General features: G+C 44.4%; 1 protein-coding gene across 1 annotated transcript in view; it reads left to right on the forward strand.

The window, feature by feature from the left end:
- The window catches only part of LOC132834399 (dynein axonemal heavy chain 8-like), a 1,143,262-nt gene that overhangs the window by 1,070,152 nt on the left and 61,059 nt on the right, over positions 1 to 12,051 (forward strand). The window contains exons 80-82 of the mRNA XM_060853284.1: positions 3,535 to 3,653; positions 7,362 to 7,564; positions 10,511 to 10,584. Coding sequence (XP_060709267.1) covers positions 3,535 to 3,653; positions 7,362 to 7,564; positions 10,511 to 10,584 — 396 coding nt within the window. The remainder of the gene's footprint in view (positions 1 to 3,534; positions 3,654 to 7,361; positions 7,565 to 10,510; positions 10,585 to 12,051) is intronic.

Genomic DNA, 12,051 nt, shown 5'->3' on the forward strand with positions numbered 1-12,051 from the left:
AAGTCTTGCTGAAGTCCAAACAGCTGCAAATGTGTTGCTGGTCAAAGCACAGCAGGTTAGGCAGCATCTCAGGAATAGAGAATTCGACGTTTCGAGCATAAGCCCTTCTCGTCGAATTCTCTATTCCTGAGATGCTGCCTAACCTGCTGTGCTTTGACCAGCAACACATTTGCAGCTGTGATCTCCAGCATCTGCAGACCTCATTTTTTACTTGAAGTCCAAACAGACTACATCAAAAACATCAATACATTTTATCCTTACAGACAAGGTAAGGGTGGCAGCTTTCCTTTCCTGGTGAACATTCATGAACCAGAAAAAGTATTATTACAATCTACAGTGGTTACATGGTTGGTATTAAGCCAGCTTAATAATTCCACATTTTATTGAGCTCGAATTTCACCATCTGTCATGGTAGGATTTGATCCCTTGCCAATGCCAGCGCCTCCCTATTCTGCATGGGAACATGACCACCTGCAGATTGCCCTCCAAGCCACAACATCCTGATTCAGAACTTTGTCACCTCGTGTCAAAGGGTCCAAATCCTAGAACACCCTTCCGAAGACACATGAGTGTTCCTACTGCAACCATTCAAGAAGGCCACTTGTCCAGGACAGTTAGGGATGGGCAATAATTTCAGGCCTAGCCAGCGATGCCCACATCCCATAAATGAATTAATAAAATTTATTCAAAACTGCTGCCTCCAGCACTGTCACCATATCTAGGGATCATTGTCTTCTTGTTCCATCTGCATTGTGGCTGAACTTGACTCTTCTTACTCAGCATGATTTAGGCATAGTCTGTTGTAATGTTTTCTTTAAACACTTTATTTACAATTACCGTAACAAAAACGTCGGGGTGAGCAACATTCACACTGACTTTCTGCCAGCCCCTATTTTTACATCATGAATTGCATGCAGTCTCATTGACAAATATTTATACTCTATGGCAGGTTTCAGTGAGACTTAAGGAATGAGCAGAGGACTGGCTCTATTCCGCTCCTCCACTCACTGTTTCCATACTCCATACCTCTCAATCCATCTAATTGTCTTTCTCTTCTATGCCCTGACTGTCTCCCCATTCCTTGACCATGACCAAGACTATTCTTACAGCACTTAGAGGAGCACTTGTGACCTGACATTGTGTTAATCATTAAGTTCACAGACAGTACAAAAATTGTTGGGGCCATAACTAATTTTCTGAGACAGTGAATGAGCAGTTTTCCTTTTGGATTGCCTTGTTTATAACACCATGAAAGGCATGGATAAGGTAAATAGATACGCTCATTTTCCTAGGGTGGGGGAATCCAGAACTAGAGGGCTCAGGTTAAGGGTGAGGAGGAAAAATTTAGAAGGGGCTAAGGGGCAACTTTTTCACAGAAAGAGTGGTGCATGTATGGAATGAGCTGCCAGATGAAGTGGTGGAAGCTGGTACAATCACAACATTTAAAAGGCATCTGGATGGGTATATGAATAGAAAGGGTTTATAGGGAAATGGGCCAAGTGCTGGGAAATGGGAATAGATTAGGTTAGGATATCTGGTCAGCATGGACGAGTTGAACCGAAGGGTCTGTTTCCTTGCTGTACATCTCTATGACTCCATCCATTACTTCAAAATGGCCAGATTTTGCATGACACTTACTCTAGCCAATTCAGTCCAATAATATCTTGGTCCTGTTGACATAAGACTTTATTGATGTAATAACATGGAGCAGGAATAGGCAATTCAACCTATCTGTCATTTAATACAATCATGGCTGATCTCATCTTAGCCTCAATGCTACTTTCCTGCTGGCTCTCCATAACCCTTCAAACCGTTGCTAATGAAAGTTCGATTTCCTCCTTAAATTTACTCAGGTACTCAGCATCCACCACACATCATAAGATTCCAAATTCTAATTTAAATGTGTCTTTCTTCTGGCTCTGGTAACCATTGAAATGGCCTGCGAATTCTGCTTCAGTAATAATTAAATAGTTAACTCATGCCCATTCATTTTTGGGGGGCTGTTGTCCTTATTTCTGCTATTAAGGGCTGGAATATAAGCCCTTACTCAATCTGAAATTCACAGTGCTTTTGTGAAAAGTGATTCTGTGAAATTTTGAATGGTGCTTTTTAATGGAGCAGGAGAATCGACGTTTTGGGCATAAGCCCTTCTTCAGGAAAGAGGAGGGCATGCCTAACAGGCTAAGATAAAAGGCAGGGAGGAGGGACTTGGGGGAGGAGTGTTGGGAATGCGATAGGTGGAAGGAGGTTAAGGTGAGGGTGATAGGCCAGAGAGGGGGTGGGGGCGGAGAGGTCGGGAAGAAGATTGCAGGTCAAGAATGTGGTGCTGAGTCCGAGGGTTGGTACTGAGATAAAGTGGGGGGGAGGGGAAATGAAGAAGCTGGAGAAATCTGCATTCATCCCTTGTGGTTGGAGGGTTCTTAGGCGGAAGATGAGGCGCTCTTCCTCCAGGCGTCGTGTTGCCATGGTCTGGCGATGGAGCAGGCCAAGGACCAGCATGGAGAAATCTACATTCATCCCTTGTGGTTGGAGCATTCCGAGACAGAAGATGAGGGGCTCTTCCTCCAGGCGTCGTGTTGCCATGGTCTGGCAATGGAGGAGGCCAAGGACCTGCATGTCCTTGGCGGAGTGGGAGGGGGAGTTAAAGTATTCAGCCACAGGGCGGTTGGGTTCCGGAAAGACCACTCCCTCCGCGACTCCCTCATCAGGTCCACACCCACCACCAACCCAACCTCCACTCCTGGCACCTTCCCCTGCTACCGCAAGAAATGCAAAACTTGCGCCCACACCTCCCCCCTCACTTCCCTCCAAGGCTCCAAGGGATCCTTCCATTTCCATCACAAATTCACCTGCACCTCCACACACATCATTTACTGCATCCGTTGCACCCGATGTGACCTCCTCTACATTGGGGAGACAGGCCACCTACTTGCAGAACATTTCAGAGAACACCTCTGGAACACCCGCTCTAACCAACCCAATCGCCCCGTGGCTGAACACTTTAGCTCCCCCTCCCACTCCACCAAGGACATGCAGGTCCTTGGCCTCTTCCATCGCCAGACCATGGCAACCCGACGCCTGGAGGAAGAGCACCTCATCTTCTGCCTCGGAATGCTTCAACCACAAGGGATGAATGTAGATTTCTCCAGTTTCCTCATTTCCCCTCCCCCCCCCACCTTATCTCAGTCCCAACCCTTGGACTCAGCACTGTATTCTTGACCTGCAATCTTTTCCCAACCTCTCCGCCCCCCACCCCCTCTCCAACCTATCACCCTCACCTTAACCTCCTTCCCCCTATCGCATTCCCAACGCCCCTCCCCCAAGTCCCTTCTCCCTACCTTTTATCTTAGCCTGCTTGGCATACCCTCCGCATTCCTGAATAAGGGCTCATGCCCGAAAAGTCGATTTTCCTGCTCCTCGGATGCTGCCTGACCTGCTGCGCTTTTCCAGCACCACATTTTTCAGCTCTGATCTCCAGCATCTGCAGTCCTCACTTTCTCCTGGTGCTTTTTAATGTTTATGATGTGTTTACAGGTTTCTAAGAATGAGAAGGCTTGGAAAGTCTGGTTTGATGCTGATGCTCCAGAAGAAGCACAAATTCCTCATGGATATAGTGACTCTTTAGATGCATTCTGCAAGCTATTGCTCATCAGGTGAGATACATCCATGACCGTATATTTACTCCAGAACATCTAAAATGTAACTCTGATATGCAGTTTTGCTGTTAGTATGTTTCCTGTTAGCATGGGAATATTGAAGCAAGACTAGGCCACTCTGCTCCTGAGCTTGTTTTGACATTCCAAAACATAATGACTGATAGGTACTTTCATTACATTTCAATCCTGCTGTGTTTTCTCCAGCTCCACATTTTATCAACTTTTAATTATATTTACCCATCTTGATTCAATAACCCATAATGTTCTTGTCTAACAAAAACCCAGCAATGTCAGTTTTGAATTTTTTTCACTGACCTAGCATGACTAACTTTTTGGGCTTTATTTCCACTGCCCTTATGTGTCATGAGGTGTCTCGTGGCATTGCACTTGAATGGCACATAAGGCATTCAATATTTCACACTGCACCTAAGTCTCAATCTCTGTACCTTCTCCGCCTTTTGTGATGACAGGTGTCAAATATTTATTCAGAACCATATCTGTGTCTCCTGCCTCCAAACACAACTTGCTGCTTGGTCTCTAAATGCCCTCATGTTTTCCTTAACTATCCTTTTGCATTTATAAAACACAATTCTTTTTCCTTGATTTTACTTGGAAATACATATGCTAATTGCTTTCCTGATTTTCCTTTTCATTTTGTCCCCATGATTCTATATTCCAAGACTTCCTTCTGCATTGAACTCTTGTCTTCTGATGTAAGCTTATATCTTTTGCATGATTCAATTCTCCACAGTTTTTATCTCAGTTAGTATTAGGCTCGTTAAAATCTCCTGCTGTTACTTAACATTTCTGCACTTTTTAGCCATTTGCTACTACCCGTTGAGAGGTTGAGGGTCCACCAAGTCCATCAGTGTGACTGCTGCATTCCTCTGCTCAATCCAAATGGCTTTATTTGAGGATCTATCAAGCATATCGTTCCTTACTGTGGAGGCAGCATTGGTGGCTCAGTAGTTAGCACTGCTACCTCACAGTGCCAGGGACCCCCCAGTTCAACTCCATAGTCAGGCAACTGTCTGTGAGGAGTTTACACATTGTGCGTGGGTTTCCTCCCACAGTCCAAAGATGTGCAGATTAGGTGGATCAGCCATGCTAAATTGCCCATCGTGTCCAAGAATGTGCAGGCAAGGTGGGTTAACCATGGGAAATGCAAAGTTATAGGGTTAGGGAGTTGGGGCTAGCTGGGATGCTCTTCAGGGGGTCAGTGTGGACTTGGTGGGCCGAATGGCCTGCTTCCACATTGTAAGGATTATATGAACACAGTTGTGTTTGCTTCTTCAGTAAATGTTACAATGGTTTTTATTTTAGTCTCATTTCCCATCCAAAAACATTATAGCTGGAGAACTCTTGCAGTGTTGTGCTGGTTTCCCTACCCCGGGTCAGAAGCTCCACTTGGCCTGTCCAAGTTCACAACAACTTTCCGATAGGAAGGAGACCAGAATTGCATGCAATATTCCAACAGTGGCTTAGCCAATGTCCTGTACAGCCGCAACATGACCTCCCAACTCCTGTACTCAATACTCTGCCCAATAAAAGAAAGCATACCAAACACCTTCTTCACTATCCTATCGATCTGCGACTCCACTTTCAAGGAGCTATGAACCTGCTCTCCAAGGTCTCTGTGTTCAGCAACACTCCCTAGGACCTTACCATTAAGTTTATAAATCCTGCTAAGATTTGCTTTCCCAAAATGCAGCAACCCGCATTTATCTGAATTAAACTCCATCTGCCACTTCTCAGCTCATTGGCTCATCTGGTCCAGATCCTGTTGTAATCTGAGGTTATAATCTGAGGTAATCCTCTTCACTGTCCACTACACCTCCAATTGTATCATCTGCAAACTTACTAACTGTACATCTTATGCTCGCATCCAAATCATTTATGTAACTGACAAAAAGTAGAGGACCCAACACCGATCCTTGTGGCACTCCACTGGTCACAGGCCTCCAGTCTGAAAAACAACCCTCCACCACCACCCTCGGTCTTCTACCTTTGAGCAGTTCTGTATCCAAATGGCTAGTTCTCCCTGTATTCCATGAGATTTAACCTTGCTAATCAGTCTCCCATGGGGAACCTTGTCAAACACCTTACTGAAGTCCATATAAATCACGTCCACCACTCTGCCCTCATCAATCCTCTTTGTTACTTCTTAAAAAAATTCAATCGAGTTTGTGAGACATAATTTCCTACACATAAAGCCATGTTGACTATCCCTAATCAGTCCTTGCCTTTCCAAATACATGTACATCCTGTCCCTCAGGATTCCGTCCAACAACTTGCCCAACACCAAGGTCAGGCTCACCGGTCTATGTTCCCCAGCTTGTCTTTACCGCTCTTCTTAAACAGTGACACCACGTTTGCCAACCTCCAGTCTTCCGGCACCTCACCTGTGACTATCGATGATACAAATATCTCAGCAAGAGGCCCAGCAATCAGTTCTCTGGCTTCCCACAGAGTTCTCGGGTACACCTGATCAGATCCTGGAGATTTATTTATCCACGTTTACCCATTTCAAGACATTCAACACTTCCTCCTCTGTAATCTGGATATTTTGCAAGATGTCACCATCTATTTCCCTACTGTCTATATCTTCCATATCCTTTTCCACAGGAAATACTGATATCGGAAAGATGTTGTGAAACCTGAAAGGATTCAGAAAAGATTTACAAGGATGGTGCCAGGGTTGGAGGATTTGAGCTATAGGGAGAGGCTGAACAGGCTAGGGGCTGTTTTCCCTGGAGCGTTGGAGGCTGAGGGGTGATCTTATAGAGGTTTACAAAATTATGAGGGGCATGGATAGGATAAATAGACAATGTCTTTTCCCTGGGGTTGGGGAGTCCAGAACTAGAGGGCATAGGTTTAGAGTGAGAGGGGAAAGATATAAAAGAGACCTACAGGGCAAACTTTTCACACAGAGGGTGGTACGTGTATGGAATGAGCTGCCAGAGGAAGTGGTGGAGGGTGGTACAATTGCAACATTTAAGAGGCATTTAGATTGGTATATGAATAGGAAGGGTTTGGAGGGATATGGGCCGGGTGCTGGCAGATGGGACTAGATTGGGTTGGGATACCTGGTTGGCATGGATGGGTTGGACCGAAAGGTCTCTTTCCATGCTGTCTCTATGACTCTAAATTGATTATCAATCTGTAAAGCTTTGAAACTCATTTGAAGAGTAGGAAGACCTCCTGGTCAGCTAGAATCCTGTGCTCACAACAGCTTCCACATTTTAAAAGATTTTAAAAGATTCCACATACAGAATTTTGCCAAGAGTGAGCGTCATCCCAACTATTAAAGACTACAACCCCCACTGTCATAAAAAAGTATTAAATATTAAATTGTATTTCCTGGCTTTCCTTATGTAAAAAATGAGGTCTGCAGATGCTGGAGATCACAGCTGCAAATGTGTTGCTGGTCAAAGCACAGCAGGTTAGGCAGCATCTCAGGAATAGAGAATTCGACGTTTCGAGCATAAGCCCTTCATCAGGCTTTCCTTATGCCATACTTCAATAATACCTCTGATGTCATACTTCAGGTATATATCTTCCAATAGACATCTATTATTTGGAATGTGCGTTTCATGACAATGCAGCAATTTATATCCTTGCTAATACATGATCATCGAGGTATTCCTCAATAGTTAACAAAGAATTCTAAAGGTCTTTTATTTAACTACAACTTTAAATTTTCAGGTCTTGGTGTCCTGACAGAATTCTGTCTCAAGCTCGAAACTACATTTCTGAGGCAATGGGAGCAAAATACGCAGAGCCAGTGATTCTAAACCTGGAGACAACCTGGGAAGAAAGTGATACACAAACTCCTCTGATCTGTTTCCTGTCCATGGGATCTGATCCCAGCAATCAGATTGAAGGGCTGGCCAAAAAGCTTGAAATTGGTATGGATCCAGTCAACATAGAGAATACAACTGCTATCTGGTAGCACTCCCAGTGTTTCTTTACAATACTTCATGCTTCAAGTTTTACGTATATCAAGGGGAACCATGGGTTGCCAATTGAGAGAATCACAATTAACAAGTCCTTTTACAGTGTTTGTTTTCAACATAATTTGGAGATGCCGGTGTTGGACTGGGGTGAACAAAGTTAAAAATCACACAACACCAGGTTATAGTCCAACAATTTTAATTGGAAGCACATCACAGTTACATCACACTGCAAATTTTTGCTATAAATTCTGTGTTACCATCGAGCCCTCCACAATCACCTGATGAAGGAACATCGCTTCGAAAGCTAATCTGCTTCCAATTAAACCTGTTGGACTATAACCTGGTGTTATGTGTTTTCAACATAATTAGCATCAGAATAGCTTTGTTATAGCTCTTTTTTCTTGTGTTGTATAATGCCATTTTCCTCACCTCATTTTATTTGGTATTGACACTATGATAGCCGACTTTCCTTGTATTCCCACTCACGAATCGGTTGTTAAAAATCATGATCGTAACAGAATTTATAGCAAAAATTTGCAGTGTGATGTAACTGAAATTATAAATTGAAAAACTGATTGTCTGTTAACCCTTTCATCTGTTAGAATACCATGATAGTTTCACTTCTTTCAAGTGTAAATCACAAAACCTTTTTTTAAAAGTTGCATTCTCGGGTTAGCTGTTAACAATGGTGATAGCTAGACAATATGTTGAAGGTGTTAGTCCCCTGTGTTCTCTGTCTATGACCTGATGTTTAGATTGATTCTAATCTAAAAAGTGAGATAACAGAGTTTTACATAAATTCATGCAGTTTTTGAGCTCAGAGTTCTACATAAATGCATGCAGTTTTTCAGCAAAGTGCAATGTAACTCTGGAAGTACAAATTCACCCCACAAAATATATGTGTGCATGTGGGTCTTTGTCTGTCTGTCTGGGGTGGGGGTTGTGAGTGTGAGAAAGTGTGTGTGTGTGTGTGTGTGTGTGTGTGTGTGTGTGTGTGTGTGTGTGTGTGTCTGTGTGTGTGTGTGTGTGGTGAGTGCAGAGTGCCTTAAGTCTGTGAGGGGATGTATGTGTGAGTTTGGGAGTGTGTGAGTCTATAAGGGTGTGCGTGGGTGTCTGTGTGCGCGTCTGTGTGTACCTGTGTCCGTGTGTGTGTGAGTGTGTGTGTGTAGGAATATCTGTGTGTGTGTGTGTGTGTGTGTGTGTGTGTGTGTGTAGTGCAATGGTGATCACCTGTAATGTGACATGAACCCAAGGTCCCGGTTGATGCCCTCCCTATGGGTACCGAACGTAGCTATCAGCCTCTGCTCGGCCACTTTCCTCTGCTGCCTGTCCCGAAGTCCACCTTGGAGGATGGTCACCCGAAGGTCCGAGGCTGAATGTCCTGGACCACTGAAGTGTTCCCCAACTGGGAGGGAACCTTCCTGTCTGTTGATTATTGTGCGGTGCCCATTCATCCATTGTCGTAGCCTTTGCTTGGTTTTCCCAATGTACCATGCCTCCCGGCATCCTTGCCTGCAACGTATAAGATAGACAACATTGGCCGAGTCACATGAGTACCTGACATGTACAAGGTGGGAGGTGTCCCCACCCGTAATGGTGGTATCCATGTCCACACTCTGACACGTCTTGCAGCGTCCACCGTGACAGGGTTGTATGAAGTTGTCCTGAGAGCCATGCAGTTTGTTACTAACAATGATCTGTTTGAGGTTTGGCGGTTGTTTAAAGGCAAGTAGCAGAGGTGTGGGGAAGGTCTTGGGGAGGTGCTCATCCTCATTGATAATGTGTTGCAAGAAAACATCCTGCTAATTTTCATACTGCTGTTTGTAGAAGCTGGCTGTGAATGCAAATTTGCAGATATGGTCTTCCACTTTAGTATATTATCTGAAAATGAAAAGTTCTCTATAATGGCAAGGTTTTTTCTCTCCTTTGCTGCCAGAATGTGTTGAAGCAGGTGCAATAGCCCAGACTCGTCGATTTTATATTAAGCCTTGCTTAACCTGAAGCACTGCGTTCCTGCACCTCAAGGAGAAATCATTCCATTTGCAGTTTGCAAACTTGTAACACTGAAACTCAATAAATCACATGACTACACTCAGTAATCATCATTAACCACAAGCCTTGTTCAATCCTTTGTAGCTAGCTGTAGAGCTGAATTGATATATAATTAGGAACAGATCACATACTGGTCTTTAGAAGCATGCTGTAATGTAATCAGTCATTCTAGGATGTGAATGTTACTAGCTAGGCCTGCATTTATTGCCATCCCTAATTGGCAAGATACATAAGGAATGTGTTTTTTTTCACCCCTAGTGAACATTAACAAGGGCAGCATACAGCTAGGGATCATCTTTAAATTGCTGCCATATATAAAAACATGTTATTTTTAAAGAAGTAGCTATACTTGGATTTAACTAAGAAACACCAGGAATAAGGGAAGTCAGGGAAAATGTAATAAAGCAACATAAGTTATACAAAATAGAATAAAGTTAATGTTAGGGAAGTAAGATTAAGACATAGAGGTACAGCTCAGTCAGGTAGAGTATATGGCCAGTAATGTCTGGGTAGTCATGGGCCCCAGCCGTGTCCTCGGTGACCACATGTACAGGAAGTGCTGCCAGCTGCAGAAGTTGGAACTGAAGATTTCAGAGTTCACACAACAGCAGGAATCACTGTGGCATATCTGTGAGCTGACAGATAAGTGGTTAGTGCATGTGGAGAAGGTAGTCAAATGACAGTGTCAGGGCCTGCAGAAGACATATGAATGAATGTCACTTTTAAGGCAGATCCACAGGATTCATCACACGCAAACACTCAAATCAGTGATATTTCTGTGTGGTATGTTATAAAGCAACACGATTAAAGGCTGAATGTAAAAGCTAACTGATCTGTTTTCTTTAGATTGTCGGGCAATATCGATGGGCCAAGGACAAGAGGTTCATGCCAGGAAGTTGGTGGCGTTATCTATGCAACAGGTCAGTAAAATTATATGAGCCTAAATCCTAAGTAAGTTCAGACCACAGCATTCCCCTCACATTTTGAACTTCCCAAAATTTCTGTAAGCATCATAAGGTGAGGCACATGCCTTCTCTGAAACATTTGTCCATCTGTTTTGAATTCAGTATTAAATTAAAGCATCCTGGCTAATAGCACAGATGGTAGATTTTCTGAACCTTCGCCCAATGCCAACTTTGGTTCAGTTGGTAACATTCCCAACTTAGAATCCAAAGTTTCATCACAATCATCTCAGCTAATACTTCAGTGCGGTACTCAGGGAGTATGTGACAAAAATGTAATCTTTGTAATTTAACATAAACTATGGACCTATTTCTCCTCCCAACTATCTGGAAAAGATCCCTGCCCAATAAATAATCTCTCAATTAACATCATACAAAAAAAACCTGCGAATTGTCACCTGCTGTTTGGGGAAGCTTGGTGTGTGTGCACCTTTGCTGCTCTGGTCTTCCATGTTATTACAGTTGTTCAGGCAGCACCTGAGCAGCAGTAAAATCGATGTTTTGGGCAAAAGCCCTTCATCAGGAATAAAGGCAGAGTGCCTGAAGGGTGGAGAGATAAGCTAGAGGAGGGTGGGAGTGGGGAGAAAGTACAATAGAGTACAATAGGTGAGTGGGGGAGGAGATTAAGGTGATAGGTAAGGGAGGAGGGTGGGGGAAGGAAGCAAAGAGTACAATGAGTGCATGGGGGTGGAATGAATGTGATAGGTCAGGGAGGAGGGTGGAGTGGATAGGTGGAAAGGAAGATAGGCAAGTAGGATAGGTCATGGGGATGGTGCTGAGTTAGAATTTTGGAACTGGGGTGAGGTGGGGGAAGGGGAAAGGAGAAATCCATTGAAGTCCACACTAATGCCCTGGAGTTGAAGTGTTCCAAGGCGGATGATGAGGTGTTCTTCCTCCAGGTGTCTGGTGGTGAGGGAGCGGTGGTGAAGGAGGCCCAGAACCTGCAAGTCCTCGGCAGAGTGGGAGGGGAAGTTGAAATGTTGGACCGGAAGGCGGTGTGGTTGATTGGTGCGGGTGTCCCAGAGATGTTCCCTAAAGCGCTCTGCTAGGAGGTGTCCAGTCTCCCCAATGTAGAGGAGACCGCATCAGGAGCAACAGATACAATAAATGATATTGGTGGATGTGCAAGTAAAACTTTGATGGATGTGGAAGGCTCCTTTGGGGCCTTGGATGGAGGTGAGGGGGGAGGTGTGGGCTTAGGTTTTGCAATTCCTGCGGTGGCAGGGGAAAGTGCCAGGAAGGGAAGGTAGGTTGTTGGGGGCTGTGAACCTGGGAAGGGGGGCAGTGTAGAGCACTCGACTGACGGGGGGGTAGTGTAGAGCACTAGGCTGACAGTGGGACAGTGTAGAGAACTAGGCTGACAGGGGAGCAGTGTAAAGGCCTAGGCTGACGGGTGGACAGTGTAGAGCACTAGACTGACAGTGG

This window comes from Hemiscyllium ocellatum, chromosome 3 (assembly GCF_020745735.1).
Source record: "Hemiscyllium ocellatum isolate sHemOce1 chromosome 3, sHemOce1.pat.X.cur, whole genome shotgun sequence".
In the NCBI taxonomy this organism is placed as follows: Eukaryota; Metazoa; Chordata; class Chondrichthyes; order Orectolobiformes; family Hemiscylliidae; genus Hemiscyllium; species Hemiscyllium ocellatum.